This window comes from Chlorocebus sabaeus, chromosome 1 (genome assembly GCF_047675955.1).
Source record: "Chlorocebus sabaeus isolate Y175 chromosome 1, mChlSab1.0.hap1, whole genome shotgun sequence".
Classification (NCBI taxonomy): domain Eukaryota; kingdom Metazoa; phylum Chordata; class Mammalia; order Primates; family Cercopithecidae; genus Chlorocebus; species Chlorocebus sabaeus.
The window spans coordinates 70,518,861-70,535,492 of record NC_132904.1 but is presented as its reverse complement, the minus strand read 5'-3'; the positions used below and the strand labels follow the sequence as shown (position 1 = coordinate 70,535,492).

At 49.8% G+C, this 16,632-nt stretch overlaps 1 protein-coding gene across 1 annotated transcript; it reads left to right on the top strand.

Moving 5' to 3' along the window:
- Positions 1-2,406: 2,406 nt before the first annotated feature.
- UCP3 (uncoupling protein 3) lies at positions 2,407-11,676 on the top strand. Its single transcript, XM_008020126.3, has 7 exons — positions 2,407-2,611; positions 4,458-4,678; positions 5,233-5,443; positions 5,680-5,883; positions 6,991-7,092; positions 7,554-7,734; positions 10,364-11,676. The coding sequence occupies exons 2-7, from the start codon at positions 4,553-4,555 to the stop codon at positions 10,476-10,478; spliced, it is 939 nt and encodes a 312-aa protein (XP_008018317.1). The 5' UTR covers positions 2,407-2,611; positions 4,458-4,552; the 3' UTR covers positions 10,479-11,676.
- The last annotated feature ends 4,956 nt before the right edge of the window (positions 11,677-16,632 follow it).

Sequence of the window (16,632 nt, the reverse complement as noted above, 5' to 3'; positions counted from 1 at the left end):
TCGCCTACATTTGGCACACAGTGGAAGCTTAGGAAATGTCAGCCCCACCCACTCTCTGCTCCGGAGCAAACCCAACCCGTAGCGAGGCAAGCACACAGCCACTGGGGCAGGCGGACCACAGGCGGAGCACTCAGCGGGTGCTTAGTGATATGGGAACCTCAAGGAAGGAGTGGGTGCCGCCTTCCTGGTGACAAGGCCTCCCCCTTCTATTTGTCTCTGCTCCTAAGTTCCAGCCTGCCAGCCCACCCCTCCCCAGCACCACAGAGGCCAGCCTCCCTCTCAAGTCACCAGCACAGAGCATTCAAGGCCCAGGACCCCACTTCCCTTGGGGCTCAGGGAACCTAAAGAGGAGCAGTCGGAGAGCAGGCCTCAGGGGGAAAGCCCCAGGTAAAGAATATTCCTCCAAATCCCACTCTAGCTCCCACAGACAACCTGATCGGGGTCAGGAGGACATGCTCCTACTCCAGGTTGAGAGCAGCCTCTGATGACACAAAGGGACCCTGAGGGTCGAGACCTCCCATCTCCACTTCAAAACAGTGTGTTATTTATCAATATCTTAGCCCTGGAAGCTGAATCTTCCCAGTGCCAACTCTGAGGTAAATGACTTGACCAGGCATGTGGCATGGATTAAGGCATGAGATAGGTGTTCCCACCACCAGCACGAGCCAGTGGCTGCCTCTCTTCCCAACCCATAGCAGGCAGCTTTGGGACTTCTAGCATGGGCTGGCCTCTGGACATGGAGCCAAAGCAGGCAGACCTGGTCCTGCTCTCAAGCTCCCAAGCCAAAGAGAGCTTGGCCCTCCCTCCCCCTGGGTTTCTCCAGAGCCTGCTGCCTCCTGGTTTGGGCTTCTACTCTATTCTTCCCCCACAGACTCCCTGCAATTTACTCCACCACCTCCAGGCTAGCAATTACAGATAGAGCTCAGAACCTACTTCCTAAGCCTTCCTAATCTCAGCAGCCCTGACAGCCACTTCCCTCTTAACACTAATGCAGCTGCTTATTCTGCTGACATTAAGGTCAGAGCCTGGTCCAAGGAAGAGGACAGGTACAGCCCAAGCTTTGCACTTGAGCGTCCGTACCTCTGACCACCTGCCCTGTGACCCTGGCTGTGTGCCCAAGTCCAGAAAAGACTTCCGCCTACTCCTCCTCTGCCCTACCCAATCAACTCACTCTCCTTCCCTCCCTTCTGCTTCTCACTCCTCCCCTCCCTTCTCTTCCTCTTCTCCCCTTCCCCCATCACCTGGGGCCCGATTCAGCTATGCCCAGCCCTTACTCTAAGTGCCCAAAGATGGAGCCTCCAGTAGCTTCTGTGGGGCACCCTTCCACCCCGCCCCAGCTCCCTCGGCTCCAGCAGTGTCCCTGCTAAAGCTTCCAAGTGTCATGTCAGAGAAAATGGTGGTCATAGTAGATAAGCCCAAAATGCCTTAGAGTTTACAGGCTGGAGTCAGGCCCTGCCATATGCTGGCTACATGACCTCCCTGAGATTCCATTTCCTCCGCAGTAAAATAAGTGGTAAGATTTTAGGATCCCCAGCACTAAAAAGAAATGAAATACTGAAGCAGGCTCCAACATGGATGAACTTTGAAAGCATTACTATACTAAGTAAAAGAAGCCAGTCACAAACAAGCACATAGTGGATGATTCCATTTCTAGGAAGTGTTCAGAACAGGCAAATTTATAGAGACAGAAAGTAGATTGATTAGTGGTTGCCTGAGGCTGGGGAGTGGGGGAAGGGGAGTGACTACTAATGTGTATGGAGTTTTTCCAGGGCAGGAGGGTGATGAAAATGTTCTAAAATAGATTGTGTTGATGGTTGCACAACTCAGAATATACTAAAAACCATTTAAATTGTGCACTTGAAACAGATGAATTGTAGAGTATGTGAATTCTATATCAATAAATCTGTAATTAAAAAACAAAATTAGGCCAGGTGCAGTGGCTCACACCTGTAATCCCAACACTTTGCCAGGCTGAGGCAGGAGGATGACTTGAGCTCAGGAGTTCAAGACCAGCCTGGGGAACACAGTGAGACCTCGTCTCTACTAAAAATTTTTAAATTACCAAAAAAAAAAAAAAGTAAAAAAAATTAGAATTCTAATAGTACCTATCTCATAGGATTGTGGAAAATAGTAGTAATGTATGTAAAATATTTAGCACATAGTGGGCACGAAGAAATGACAGTTATCATTATTATTATGAGGCCTGGGAGAGCTATGCCCAGCCTATCGTGGGAGGCCTTGACCTTTGGACTCAAAAGTGGCAGCAGGTCCACCCCCCCATACACCCTTGTCACCAAGAAAGCGTCCACAGTTTAAAGGAGCTATATTAAAGCACCCCAAGTAAGAGGACTGAACCAGATGTGGAACTCACTCACCTCCCCTCTCACCTCACTGCCCTCACCAGCCAGCCGCTTGTCAAGTGATCAGGCAGTCAACCGGCTTCTCTAGGATAAGGTTTCAGGTCAGCCCGTATGTATAAGACCAGTGCCAAGCCAGAAGCAGCAGAGACAACAGTGAATGACAAGGAGGGGCCATCCGATCCCTGCTGCCACGCCGTGGGATGGAGCCATAGGGAGCCCCTGTGCTGCCCCTGCCCTGGCAGGACTCACAGGTAAGACCCCTTTCTCCTCCCTCATCCCTTCCCCTGTCCCTCTCCCTTCTCCTGTTCTCCCTTTCATTGGAGGCTTTCAGTGAGCAGCCCCGAGCAGTCAGGGCTCACTAGCTGTAGCATGTCAGACCTGATATTCAGTCCAGCCCCCACCTTATAAAAAGGAAGCTGCAGCCCTGATGAGGGTACTGTGGCAGGGCTGGGACTTGAACCCAACACCCGTGTCACTCACTCAAGACTCATACCCCGTTTGCCTTGCTGGCTGCCTCTGGTGGGATTTTGCCAATCCCCATAGACAGGAAGTGGCTTTCTTCTTTGCCTGCCCCAGAATCTCTGCGATTCCTCCAGAGCATAAGTCCCTTTCTTTCCATGAAGACCCTGGGGCCTCTTCCTGAGTAGGGATGACAGGGGCACTTCTGACCTGAGGCTGGTCCAGGTCATTTACTGGGAGCTTTCCAGAGCCCATGGTCTCTCCGCCTAGATGGCTTCTTCAGTGGGCTGCTGTGAAGGCTTTGCCGGGAGGGTGGGTTGGAGTTGGGGAGGCAACTGGTATTGGGTAGGATGTCTCAAAATGGGGTCCTCTTCCCCCGCTTCAGAGCTACCATGGGGAGTTTTCCTAATGCAGATTCCTAGGCCCCACCCCAGACCTAAATCAGGATCTCTGGGGCTGAGGGCTGAGAATCTACTCTGTAAACAAGCAGCTCAAGGGATCTTCGGCTCTCCCTGAAGTCTGAGACTCTCTGGGCAGTGAAACAGGCACAGCTTCAGATGTCAGACAAGCATGGACACCAATCTTAGCGCCAGCACTTCAGCTGTATGACTAGCTAAAGCCCTGGAAGCCTTAGGTCCCTGGTTTATGAAATGGGGAATAATAATAGCAACTACTTGTAGCCTTATAAAGGATCGACTCAGTCAGTGTCTGTAAAGCCCTCAGCACGGTATCCAGTGCAAGAAGCAACCAGCAAACATTAATGGACCATGCAGACTAGAACATCCCATCCCTCAGGAGCCCCAGCAGAGCTACAGAAATGAGGATTCCACTTTTGACTTCTTCCTCCACTGGCCAGTGGCAAAAGGCTGCCGGCTGCTAGGGGTGTAGGGGAGGCTGGAGTGAATTGGGAAGAAGATTGGGGAGTGCTGGCCTCAGGGCAGCTCCTATATGTGCCCACCACTGTGGCTTCCCCTCCTCCCCGAGCTTGACTACTGAAAGTTCTAGAGCCCTGACCCCAAGATGGGCTTTTGACCTGAGTCTACGCCCGTCCATTCCATTTCCCATGAGTGGCTAAGAACTGCCCCTCTTGTCAAGTGATCAGGCTGAGGCCAGGAGTTCGAGACCAGAATAGGCAACATAGAGAGACCCCCATCTCTACAAAAAATAAAAAATTAGCTGAGTATGGTGATGCACGCCTATAGTCCCAGCTACTCAGGAGGCTGAAGGTGGGAGGGTCACTTGAGTCCAAGAGGTCAAAGCTGCAGTGAGCCTGGATTGTACCACTGCACTCCAACCCAGGTAACAAAGCGAGAACCTGTCTCAAAAAAAAAAAAAAAAAGAAGCAGTTTGATATTGGGGAGAACAGGTGCCTGAGCCTCAGTTTCCTCATGTACACAGTGCAGATACCACTGTCAGCTCTGCCTACCCATGGTAAGGAGGGGAGGGAGAGGGTCAAGAGGAGGATTGCAAAATCCGAGGGATGGGAACATGACCTGTTTTTATAGGCCAAATTCATGCAGCTTAAGTATGGCACCACCCAGGCTTCTCCCTTTCTAAAGCCCCTCCTGGATGCTGAGGAGCACCTGGGGGCCAGGCCAGACATCACTCCGTCAGCCTCCTCTGGCCTGTCTCCTGCAGCCTCACCACTGCACTGAAGCCCAGGGCTGTGGAGCAGCCTCTCTCCTTGGACCTCCTCTCGGCCCTAAAGAGACTGGGCAGAGCCTTCCAGGACCATGGTTGGACTGAAGCCTTCAGACGTGCCTCCCACCATGGCTGTGAAGTTCCTGGGGGCAGGCACAGCAGCCTGTTTTGCTGACCTCCTTACCTTTCCACTGGACACAGCCAAGGTCCGCCTGCAGGTAGGTGCCCTTTGGCCAAGGGTCATTGATCACATGGAAGGAGGGGCTAGTTCTCCCCCATAGCCCCCATGACGTGTGCCCACATGCCCTTCCTCACTCAGAACCCTGACGAAGACTCTCACTCCACTGCTTAGGACCCTTCCTTGCCTCCTCTCATCACCATCCACCAAGACAAAAAAATCTAAATTCTTTGCATAATGCGACAGGGCCCTTTATGGGCTAGGCCCTACTTCGTAAAGCACACAGTGTGCGGTAAAAGTAAGGAATTAACTGTGTGATCTTGGGCAAGCCACAAAGCACTTATAAAATGGAAAGACAATCTGTCCCTCTGATTTACTGTGAGTATCAAACATCAAGCCGTGTGTATAACACTGCTTTGTGAACGGTAAAATCCTGCCCAGACACCAGTGATTTCTACTGTGATGTGAAGGCTGTGACCAGCACGGTTGTTCTCAGGCCCAGCCCAGGCAGGCCCAGCCCCAGCAGGGTTCCTGTGCACGCAGCCCCTTCTTGCCCTCCCATCTGAGTCCTCGCCCCCGGCTATTGTCCCTCAGATCCAGGGGGAGAACCCGGTGGCCCAGACGGCCCGGCTTGTGCAGTACCGCGGCGTGCTGGGCACCATCCTGACCATGGTGCGGACCGAGGGTCTCTGCAGCCCCTACAATGGGCTGGTGGCCGGCCTGCAGCGCCAGATGAGCTTCGCCTCCATCCGCATCGGCCTCTATGACTCTGTCAAGCAGGTCTACACCCCCCAAGGCGCGGACAGTGAGTGACCAGGTCCCTGAACACCAAAGGGGTGGCCGAACGTCTGTGGGTCAAGAGACCAGGGAAGTCTAGATTCAGAGGCAGAGCCAGGGGCGGGGGGGAAGATGGTACCGAATGCTCATGAGGAGGCTCTGAGTGGACATCAAGGAAGCTGCAGGGGCAGCCCCGCAGAGAACAGCATGTCCCAGAGAGCTGCTTAGTAGGGGGTACTGGCCCACTCTCTCTGCCCCTTCCAGGCTCCAGCCTCGCTACCCGGATTTTGGCCGGCTGCACCACGGGAGCCATGGCAGTGACCTGTGCCCAGCCCACAGATGTGGTGAAGGTCCGATTTCAGGCCAGCATACACCTCGGGTCGTCTGGGAGCGACAGAAAATACAGCGGGACTATGGATGCCTACAGAACCATCGCCAGGGAGGAAGGAGTCAGGGGCCTGTGGAAAGGTAGGTCTGGACTCCGGGCACAAGCGGCCTTAGGCAGAGCTTTCCCTCCCCTCAGGCTGGGGCAGGGACCCCAGCAAGGAGGGGCTCCCAGCATGGCATGTTCCAGTGATTCTGAAAGAACATCACAACCAAAGATACTTCGCTGGCCTGCCACAGCCCCTCAAACTCAGTTCATTTTACCAGCCCTTTGCCATGTGCAGGCTGCTGTGAGGGAGACAGAAATGAATTTAAGACACCTTCACACACCCAGGGCGTGAGGACAGCGAAGGAGATAAGTCAAGATGCAGCTACACCACTGGCAGGATGTGGTAGGGGTTGCCCCAGAGGTGGAGCTCCAGAGGCGGGCTCTGCAGAGAAGGTGACACCTAAGCTGGGCCTGGAAGACCGAACAGGCTCTAGGTGTGTGGAGATGGAAGGGGAGGGGCCCTCAAGCAGGGCCCGGAGGAACAAGAGGAGCATCAGAAATGCACAGCTGTGAGGAGTGGGCGCAGGGAGATGCAATGAGGACGCGCTCCCTTGGGAGCAAAGCTGGAGGGTTCCCTATGTGTCCACATGGCGGCCACTGTGATGAATACAGGACTCTCTCCGCGTGTGAACCAGAGGTTGCAGAAATGTTTGCAGAAGAAACTGACCCAGTGAAGTTTAAGGGCTGGACACCTCTTAAGTGGGGGCTCTTCAGTCACTTGTTGGGCACCCTTCAGAGCTTGTCCCCTTACCTGTGAAATCGGGGTGGGCCCTACTGTCCCCACATTCTGTCACTGTTCCAAGAGCTCAGCCTCTCACTGAATGACTTTCTTTTTTGGCTACAGCTGGGTCTCGGGGAGGCATATGTTAATTTTGACAGCTGTTGCAGATTACCCTCTAAAATGAGGCCAAGTGAACACCAGTGGGCCTCTCTGTTCTCTGTCTCTGAGGAAGATATGGATAATCTGAGTGTTGTTAACTCGAGAGAGGAAAATGTGGAATCTGCACAGCTGGGGTGGGATCCTCTGGCTGCGACCATTGGAATGGGGCCTGATAGCCCCACAACTGGGGCCTGTGACCTTGCAGCCAGGGCATCCATTTCTCCCATTTCCCATCCATCCGTCCCCACTGCCTTCCTAACAGGAACTTTGCCCAACATCATGAGGAATGCCATCGTCAACTGTGCTGAGGTGGTGACCTACGACATCCTCAAGGAGAAGCTGCTGGACTATCACCTGCTCACTGGTGAGGCCCTGGGCTCCAGGCAGGCAGCCCTCCCCCAGCAGGGAGGGAACCCAGAGGCAACTGGGTTTTAGAAGGAGCAGAGAGAGAAGCAGTGCCTAGTAAAGAGTGCCTGGTACATTGTGGTGACAAGCAGGAAAGACCCCTAGGCTGGGAGGCTGGAGACTTGGGTTCCAGTCCCAGCACCACATCTCACTATGTAGCTTTAAGCAAGGATCTCTCACCTTCTCTGACTTCAGTTTCCTCAAACAGCCTGCATGACTTCCCACCTCTGGGTCAGCCCAGGCCTAGTTTGCCAGTACTTACCAAGAGCTTAGCCCAGGGCACTGTGAGAGATACAGAAAATACTGTCAGATACGGAAAATATCCTCAGGGAGTTCATGGTTGAGGTGGGGACAAACAGTGCATACATATGGACAGAACACAAACGCACTCCTTGATATTTGCTCATCTTTCCTATGCAGACAACTTCCCCTGCCACTTTGCCTCTGCCTTTGGAGCCGGCTTCTGTGCCACAGTGGTGGCCTCCCCGGTGGATGTGGTGAAGACCCGGTATATGAACTCACCTCCAGGCCAGTACCTCAGCCCCCTCGACTGTATGATAAAGATGGTGGCCCAGGAGGGCCCCACAGCCTTCTACAAGGGGTGAGCCTCCTCCTGCCTCCAGTGCTCCCTCCCAGAGAACAGGGGCTTCTTTCTTTTCTAATGTGGCTACCATGGGTCAACCTGGGATGTAGCGGTGAAGAGTACAGATGTAAATGCCACAAAGGAGAAGTTTAAAAAACCATGCAAGTGAAAGAAAAAAAGTGAACCATACCTGATGGGGAGAGTTAGGGAAGCCTGACTGAGGAAGCGTTCTAGGAACAGGTAAAAGTACTGCCTGTCTCCAAACGAAGTTAGCAATCCTGAGACCTCCCAGACCTCCTGCCATGGCCATTGAGCACCACGCTGACCACAGCCGGTGCCTTCCTCACTGTCTCCACATACTCCACATTTTCTTGCACTTACTGCTCCCTCTGCATGGAATGCCTCATCATCTACAGGCTGTCAATTTGAGCCTCCTTCAAGACCAGTTCAAATGCCACCTCCTCCCTAACACTCTCAGGTGTAAATTTTCCCTCCTCCCTGGGAACTTCTGCAATGCCATTTGATACCATTTTTATGGTATTTATCACCTCCTGCCTTGTATTACAGTATTGGTAAGCTTAAGTTATTCCTCTTGCAAAGGGCAAGTTCCCGAAAGCCAAAGTGGCTCAGACGTCTTGTATCTCCCACAGTCCCTCGCACAGAGTGAGCACTTGATAATGCAGGTTGGTGACGATTATCACGACAGCTAAGTCACACTATATTAGGCCTCGTGCTGAGCACTTTACACACGTTATCCCAACAGCCCCTTGAACTGGGTAGTATTGTCCACATTAACTAAGGAAAAGACTGAGTGTCAGAAAAGTTAAGTAACTTATCCAAGACCACAAGTTAAAATGGTGGAACCATGGCTCAAACCCAGACCGTCAGACACCACACCCAGCAATATTGTTTATCCTACTGGTAAGCTGTTAGCTTGGCCCTTTCACCTCCCACTGCTGATGCCTTCAACAGAGAGTTTTCTGGTGCCTGGTGTTATCATGGACTCAACAAGTGAACAAGAGCTACTATAGGTTCTCAAGCCTGGGAATGACATAACAAAACTATATTGCAATTGACAGACTGTTCTTCCAAAAAGTGCCTCTATCATTACAGTCTTCAGCTGTAGCCACTTGTCTCAGTTACTGCTTTCACTTGTCCAACATTTCTGGAGCATCCTGTAGGTGTCAGGCCCTGGATTATGCTCGCCTCAAAGAGCAGCAGATAAGTTGGTGATATTTACTGAGCATTTACTGATGCTGGGCCCTGTGCTGAGTGCTGTCCAACATTAACTCACCTAATCTGCACGACTAACTCTATAAGGCAGATACTATTATTTTCCTCATTTTACAGATGAGGAAACTGAGGCTTAGAAAAATTAAGTGATGTGTCCAGATTGTAAAGCTGGAAACTGGGAAAGCTTGGATTTGAACCCAGATCTGACTCCAGAGTTTACATTTGTTGTCACAGTGCTATAGATCCCATGAGGATCAAGAAAACCCATGGCATGAGGTTATGGTGCCCAAACTGAGTCCTCCAGAGCAAGGAGCAACCAGCCAGCAAAGGAGGAGAAGAGGGGACCGTCCAGGCAGAGGGAGCAAGAGGAGCAAAGGCATGGAGGGAAGAGGGCCTGGCATCGTCAGGGAATGTGACTAGCTGAGTCTGGCGGGAGCAAAGGGGCCCAGGAGGTGGTTAGTGGAGGGACAGGCTGAGAGAGGGGCAGGGGCTAGCTCATGGGCTTCTCCCTGAGTTGGTGAGCCACAGCTGAGGTGGGGACACTGTCCCTGCAGTGCCATCACAGCACAGCCAGGCTCTCTGGAGATAAGCTAAATCTGGTGCCACACTGTCTTCACCCTGCAAACCCCAGGCTTCTCCATGTCCTGGCAGGCGGCCACGTTAGGGCTGGCCCCCCGGGGTGTAACTGAACCCAGAAACACCCAGCAGCAGGGTGGAGTCAGAACCACACCTCTGACACTTACTAGCCACGGGTCTTTGGTTGAGCTCTTAACCTCCCTGGGCCTCGGGTTGTGAAAAAATGGCTGCCTTATAGAACTGTGAGGGGCCCGGTGCAGTGGCTCATGCCTGTAATCCCAGCACTTTGGGAGGCTGAGTCAGGTGGATCACCTGAGATCAGGAGTTCGAGACTAGCCTGACCAACATGGAGAAACTCTGTCTCTACTAAAAATACAAAAATTAGCCGGGCGTGGTGGTGCATGCCTGTAATCCCAGCTACTCGGGAGGCTGAGGTAGGAGAATCACTTGAACTTGGGAGGCGGAGGTTGCGGTGAGCCGAGATAGTGCCATTGCACTCCAGCCTGGGCAACAAGAGTGACACTCCGACTCAAAAAAAAAAAAAAAAAAAAAAAAAAGAACTGTGAGAATTCGCTGCCTAACACAGTAACCTGTCTCAAAACGTCAGGTTTTTTTTTTTTTTTTCCCTTACTCTGACTTCTGCCTAAATCCCCTTAGCAGGAAAAAAAAAAAAAAAAAAAAAAAGAACAAGAGACAGAGACTGAAAGGATTTCAGAAAATACTTGTGATGAACAGAAGTCTAGATCCTTTGGCACTACCGCTGTGTCCCGCGAGAGCACACGCATCTGTTGTGGCCTCCTAGCACTCCACCTGATGTGTTGGTTGTTTTTCTCATCAGATTTACACCCTCCTTTTTGCGTTTGGGATCCTGGAACGTGGTGATGTTCGTAACCTATGAGCAGCTGAAACGGGCCCTGATGAAAGTCCAGATGTTACGGGAATCTCCGTTTTGAACACGACAGGAAGGCCACTGGTAGCTAACGTGTCCCAAACCAGTTAAGAATGGAATAAAACAGTGGATCCACGCACACATGGACACAGACCCACACATGTTTACAGAACTATTGTTTACTTGTTGCTGATTCAAGAAACAGAAGTAGAAGAGGAGGAAGGATTCTGGTCTTCAGTGCCATGCCTTGAGAACACCTTCGTTTTGCACTGACAAGATGGAAAATAAATTATATTAATTTTTGAAACCCGTTAGGCATGCCTAATATTTAGGCAAGAGAAAATAAACCAAGATAGATCCGTTTGGACAAAATGGAGGGTTGGAGATGTGTATCCCCGTGAAATCTGGTTAGATAATGAATGATAAGCAGGAAGGATGGCAAGCACGGGAGAGGAGGGGCCCACGATAGAGTGGGAGATCAGCCACGGAGCCCGGAGGGATGCCACCCAGCGACACAGAGCTGGCGACTGCCGCTGCACCGTCACACATGCATCATCAGCCTATTCGTAATGTGGCTGCCACAGAGAGTCCTTTGGGATTCTAGGAAACCCAAGGAACAAGAGAAAAAACTAGAGCCTGTGCCAAAGAAGCCCTGCTGGGCCAGTGTGAGGCTGGGACTCGTAAATATTCCTGATGACACTGAAGAATCAAGAGGGCAGCCTCCCCTTTCCTACAAAATGGAGAGAGCCATCCCTTCCCTGTCCACCTCACCAGGGGTGCTGTCACACGCAAGTGAGAAGCTGGGCATGTACGCACCTTATGAAAGCAAAAGCTCTGTGTGAATCTAACTACAAGGACAATGTCTTGGGAGAGATTTTGTCGGGACAGAGAGGAGTTCAGGGAAGAAGGTTTGAAAGATACAGTTGGCTAGAGGTGAGACCAAAGGATCCAGAGACTTGGGGACCAGAGATGACAGTGGATGATGTGAAGCCATAGGAGCCCCGCCCCCATGCAGCCCCTTCCCCCCCACCACGCGCTCAATCATGAGCACCTCAAAGGGTTGTTGGGCTCAGGGGGAAAAGAGGTGGATTCCTGGGCAAGAACCTAAAGTAGCAAGACTCGGAATTCTTGGGAAATTATTATGACTCAATAAAAGAATTCACACCTTAGGTGTGGGAGTAAGAACAGCCACTTCTCTGCCTTTTCTTTCTTGGAATTTTCCTTTCTCACTTATATTTCAGGCTTTCTATGTGTCAGCGCGCAGCCAGATCCAGCCCCACATGCCTACGCTTCATCTGCCCCCTCTCACCCTATTTAATTGCAGGCAAGTTGATTTATTTTTCTAGGGCTCCAGTTCCTGCTTCTGCAAAAGGCAGGGTTGAACCACACGACCGACTTCCAAGCTTAAGACTGTACATCTTTCTAATTGATAATGGGGACCCAAAATGCCACTGTCTTTTTCTACTTCTTGGCAGCCTTGTGTAGCTCTGATGATTGTCAGGACTGGGTTCAAACCTCACCCCATTCTACCATACTAACCACCTATCCACAGGGAATCCTTGCACCTTGGTGTGCTACCAGAAAAGTGGGAATAACAATCCCTGCTTCACAGGCTTGTTGTGAGGGTTGACCTAAACCTCCTTGGAAAGCAGACATGTGGTGTGCACCTGCTACCTGGGAGGCTTAGGCGAGAGGATTGCTTGAGCCCAGGAGTTCAAGGCTGCAATGAGCCATGATTGCACCTGTGAATAACGACTGCACTCCAGTCTTGGCAACAGAGCAAGACTCACTCTCTGAAACAAAACAAACAAAAAATCGTTGGCATACAGAAGGCGCTCGGTAGTGTCATTTCCCTGCTTCCCTGCTCCTACCCCTCCACACCCTGGGAAAAAGCCAATATCTATTCATCCTCAGCACTTTCCTAAATTTAAATTATAACTTCAGATCATCTATATATAAAAACTGGAGAGTTCATACAAAAGCAAAAAAAAATTATTTTGATTTAATGTCTGGCTTGGTTTTCAAGTAAAACCCATATTTTAAAAACTTTCTGGTTGGTGCAGTGGCTCATGCCTTTGGGAGGCCGAGGCAGGCGGATCACTTGAGGTCAGGAGTTCGAGACCAGCCTGGCCAGCATGGCGAAACCCCGTCTCTACTAAAAATTTTAAAAATTAAAAATAAAAAAAGAAAATTAGCCAGGCATGGTGGCAGGTACCTGTAATCCAAGCTACTCGGGAGTCTGAGGCAGGAGAATCGCTTGAACCTGGGAGGCGGAGGTTGCAGTGAGCCAAGACCGCATCACTGCACTCCAGCCTGGGCGAAACTCTGTCTCAAAAAAAAAAAATTAAATTGAATTGAATTAAATTAAAAGTTTCCCTTTTTAGCCAGGCGTGGTGGCACACGCCCGTGGTTCCAGCTACTTGGAAGGCTCAGGTGGGAGGATCACTTAAGCCCAGGAGACGGAGGTTGCAGTGACCCGAGATCACACCATTGCACCCTAGCCTAGGTGACAGAGTGAGACTCCATCTCAAAAAACAAAACAAAACAAAAAAGAGTTTCTCTTTCTTTTGACTTGACTGACATGTGCAGATCACTCTCAAACTCCTGGTCTCAGTTTGTAAGTTTCTAGGGCCGGGAACTATGTCTTCCATGAATTTCTATATGGCAATATTAACACACCACCTACGCAGAGGACACTATTCAGGTGATGATTCTGAGAAAGGGAGGATAAAATATTCTAAGAGATATTTTGAGTGGGATCAGGAGCCTACTAACTGCCAAGTCCAGCCTTTTGGAGAAAGAAAAACGAGATTGGTGAGTCTTGTGAGGTTTCTAGGCCAAAATACTAGATCTCTTTCTCCATTTTTTTTTTTTTTTTTTTTTTTTTTTTTGAGTCAAAGTCTTGCTCTGTGCCCAGGTTAGCACAATCTTGGCTTGCAGCAACATCCACCTCCCAGGTTCAAGTGATTCTCCTGCCTCAGACTCCCGAGTAGCTGGGACTACAGGTGCGTGCCACAACACCCTGGCTAGTTTTTGTATTTTTAGTAGAAATGGGGTTTTCACTGTGTTGACCAGGCTGGTCTTTTTTTTTTTTTTTTTTTTTTTTTTTTTTGAGACGGAGTCTCGCTCTGTCGCCCAGGCTGGAGTGCAGTGGCCGGATCTCAGCTCACTGCAAGCTCCGCCTCCCGGGTTTACAGCATTCTCCTGCCTCAGCCTCTCGAGTAGCTGGGACTACAGGCGCCCACCACCTCACCCGGCTAGATTTTTGTATTTTTTAGTAGAGACGGGGTTTCACCGGGTTAGCCAGGATGGTCTCGATCTCCTGACTTCGTGATCCGCCCGTCTCGGCCTCCCAAAGTGCTGGGATTACAGGCTTGAGCCACCGCGCCCGGCCGACCAGGCTGGTCTTAAACTCCTGACATCAGATGATCCGCCCACCTCAGCCTCCCAAAGTGCTGGGATTACAGGCGTGAGCCACTGCTCCCAGTCTCTTTCCCCACATCTTAAAGGCAGAGATTTAACTAGATGACCTGAAGTTCTTTCATTCTGTGATTCCAAGGACTGAGAGACAGTTTCTCCCAGGCTACAGTGTGAACACCTTTTCAATGCTGGCTTCAATTTATGCTTCCAGGAAAGCAGGGACGTGAATTCATGAGAAGGTCAGATCACCAGCTGAGGCCAGCTTCTGAGTTCCGTGCACCCATTTCCCCACCACACTCCTAGAGACACCACCTCCAGTCAAGTGATTCAAAAGGAATCTGGTTTTTCTCAGACTCTTCTAATATATCAGATGAAAATGAGATAGAGTCCCGACTCAGTCCCATCTGTGACATGATGGATAATTCACATAAATGTTCTAAGTAATGGTAGTATTTTTTAAAAGAATATTTTATTCAAGAGGAATGAATGTTAAGGAAATATTATTATAGCTCCGTAGATGAGCTTGTTTCAGGGCACTTTGAAAAGCACAGAGTGCTACGTGAGCCATATGTTATATTAGGTGCTGGGGTGAACAAGACCAGTCCTGTCCTCAGGGAGCTCACTGGGGTGGAGGATGGTGGGGCAGGAAAGACAAACCGCAAACCATCAGTCACCATACTGGGTGATCAAAGCTACAAATAGAGGTGTGTACAAAGCCCCCAAGAGCAGGTACACAGATAAGGGACATCTGACCTGGCTGGGGGGCCAAGAAGCTTCTTGGAGGAAAACACCTAAAGGTCAAATAGGTGCTATCCAGGTAAAGAAAGATAAGCGAAAATTATTCTAGGCAAAGGAAATGGTTCATGTAAAGGCCCAGAAACAAGATAAAAACATTCAAGGTGCATCCAAGGGATTGCCAGCTGTCAGTATGGCTGGGTTGCAGACTTAGAGATTTACTGGGGTGGACTCAGGAAGGAGAATCGCTTGAACCCAGGAGGCAGAGGTTGCAGTGAGCTCAGATTGCACCACTGCACTCCAGCCTGGGCGACAGAGCAAGACTCCATCTCAAAAAACAAACAAACAAACAAAAAAAACTCCTTTCCATTTTTTTAGGTGTATATTCAAAGTGCAAAGTGGAATTGTGGAATCACTTGGTATTGGTAATTCTGTATTTAATTTTTTGAGGAACCATCATACTGTTTTCCATAGCAGCTGGACCATTCTCATTCCCAGCTGCAGTGTATAAGGGTTTCAGTTTCTCCACAACCTCTTCAACACTTATTTTCTGGGTTTTTGATAGTAGCCATCCTAATGGATGTAAAGTGGGTCTCTCATTGTGGTTTTGATTAATGATTAGTGATACTATGACTCTTTTCATGTGGTTATTGGCCATCTGTATATCTTCTTTGGAGAAATGTCTATTTAAGGCCTCTGCCCATTTTTGAATGAAAATTAAAGAACTACAATTTTATATAACTTGGATGAATCTCACACAGCGTTGAGTGAAAGACACAAAATAGTACATACAGTATCATTCCATTTAAATAATGTTTAAGAACAGGTAAAACAAATATTTGGTGTTAAAAATCAGGATACTGGTTATTCTTTGGGTAGATAGAGACTGACGGTAGACACAAAGGATCACTTCTGGGTGTTAGTGATATTTGCTCACGTGTGTGCTCATTATACAGGGATGTTTGCTTTATAAAAGTTTTTCATGCTGTATACTTAGGGTTTGTGCAGTGTTTTGTATGTGTTTTACTTCAATAAAAGTTTCCTTTAGGCTGGGAGTGGTGGCTCTCACCTGTAATCCCAGCACTTTAGGAGGCTAGCGTGGGAGGGTTGCTTCAGTCCAGGAGTTCGAGGCCAGCCTGAGCAACACAGGGAGACTCCATCTCTACAGAAAATACAAAAGTTAGCCAGGTGTGGTGGTGCACGCCTGTAGCCCCAGCTACGGGGGAGGCTTAGGTGGAGGAATCACTTGAGCCTGGGAGGTTGAGGCTGTAGTGAGCCATGACCACACCACTACACTCCAGCCTGGGTAGCAGAACAAGACTCTGTCTCACATTTAAAAAAGAATTTACTTTCAAAGTGTACTTAAACTTGGGTATTGATAATGCGTGTGTGTGTGTGTGAGCATGTGGGGTGCGTGTGCGTGTGTGTGTGTGTGTGTGTGTGTGTGTGTGTAGGGATGATAAGAGTTGCTGGCCAAGCAAAGATCTTAAGAGTGTTCCAGGCAAAGGGAACCAGTGGTCCACAGGCCCTAAAGTGAAAATGAGTTTGGCATGTTCAAAATGCAGAAAGAAGGCCTGCGACTGGAGTGAAGTGAATGAGGAGATAAATGTGAGATCATTCATGTATCCATTCATCAAATATGTAACAGTTGTGCCAGAGGCTGAGAAGTCAGAGGACAGCCAATTGTTTGGAAAGTTTGGCAGAGAGAGGAAGGAGAAAAAATAGACATTGTGAAAGGGGTGGGCAAGCCCTGAGGACGGTTCATTTTAATTTACACAGCGGAAGGAAAGACAGAAGAATAGGGAACAGACTGCAGAAGCAAGGTCCTGGGGAAAACTTAGCAGGGGATAGAATAATGGGTAAAAGTAGGAGAGACTACTCTGGAAAGAATATGAGAAACCTAAAATAAAAGAGAGTCATGGCCAGGCATGGTGGCTCACACCTGTAGTCCCAGCACTTTGGGAGGCCGAAGTGGGTGGATAGCTTGAGTTCAAGAGCAGCCTGGGAAACATGGTGAAACCGCATTTTACAAAAAAAGTTTAAAAATTAGCTGAGCATGGTGG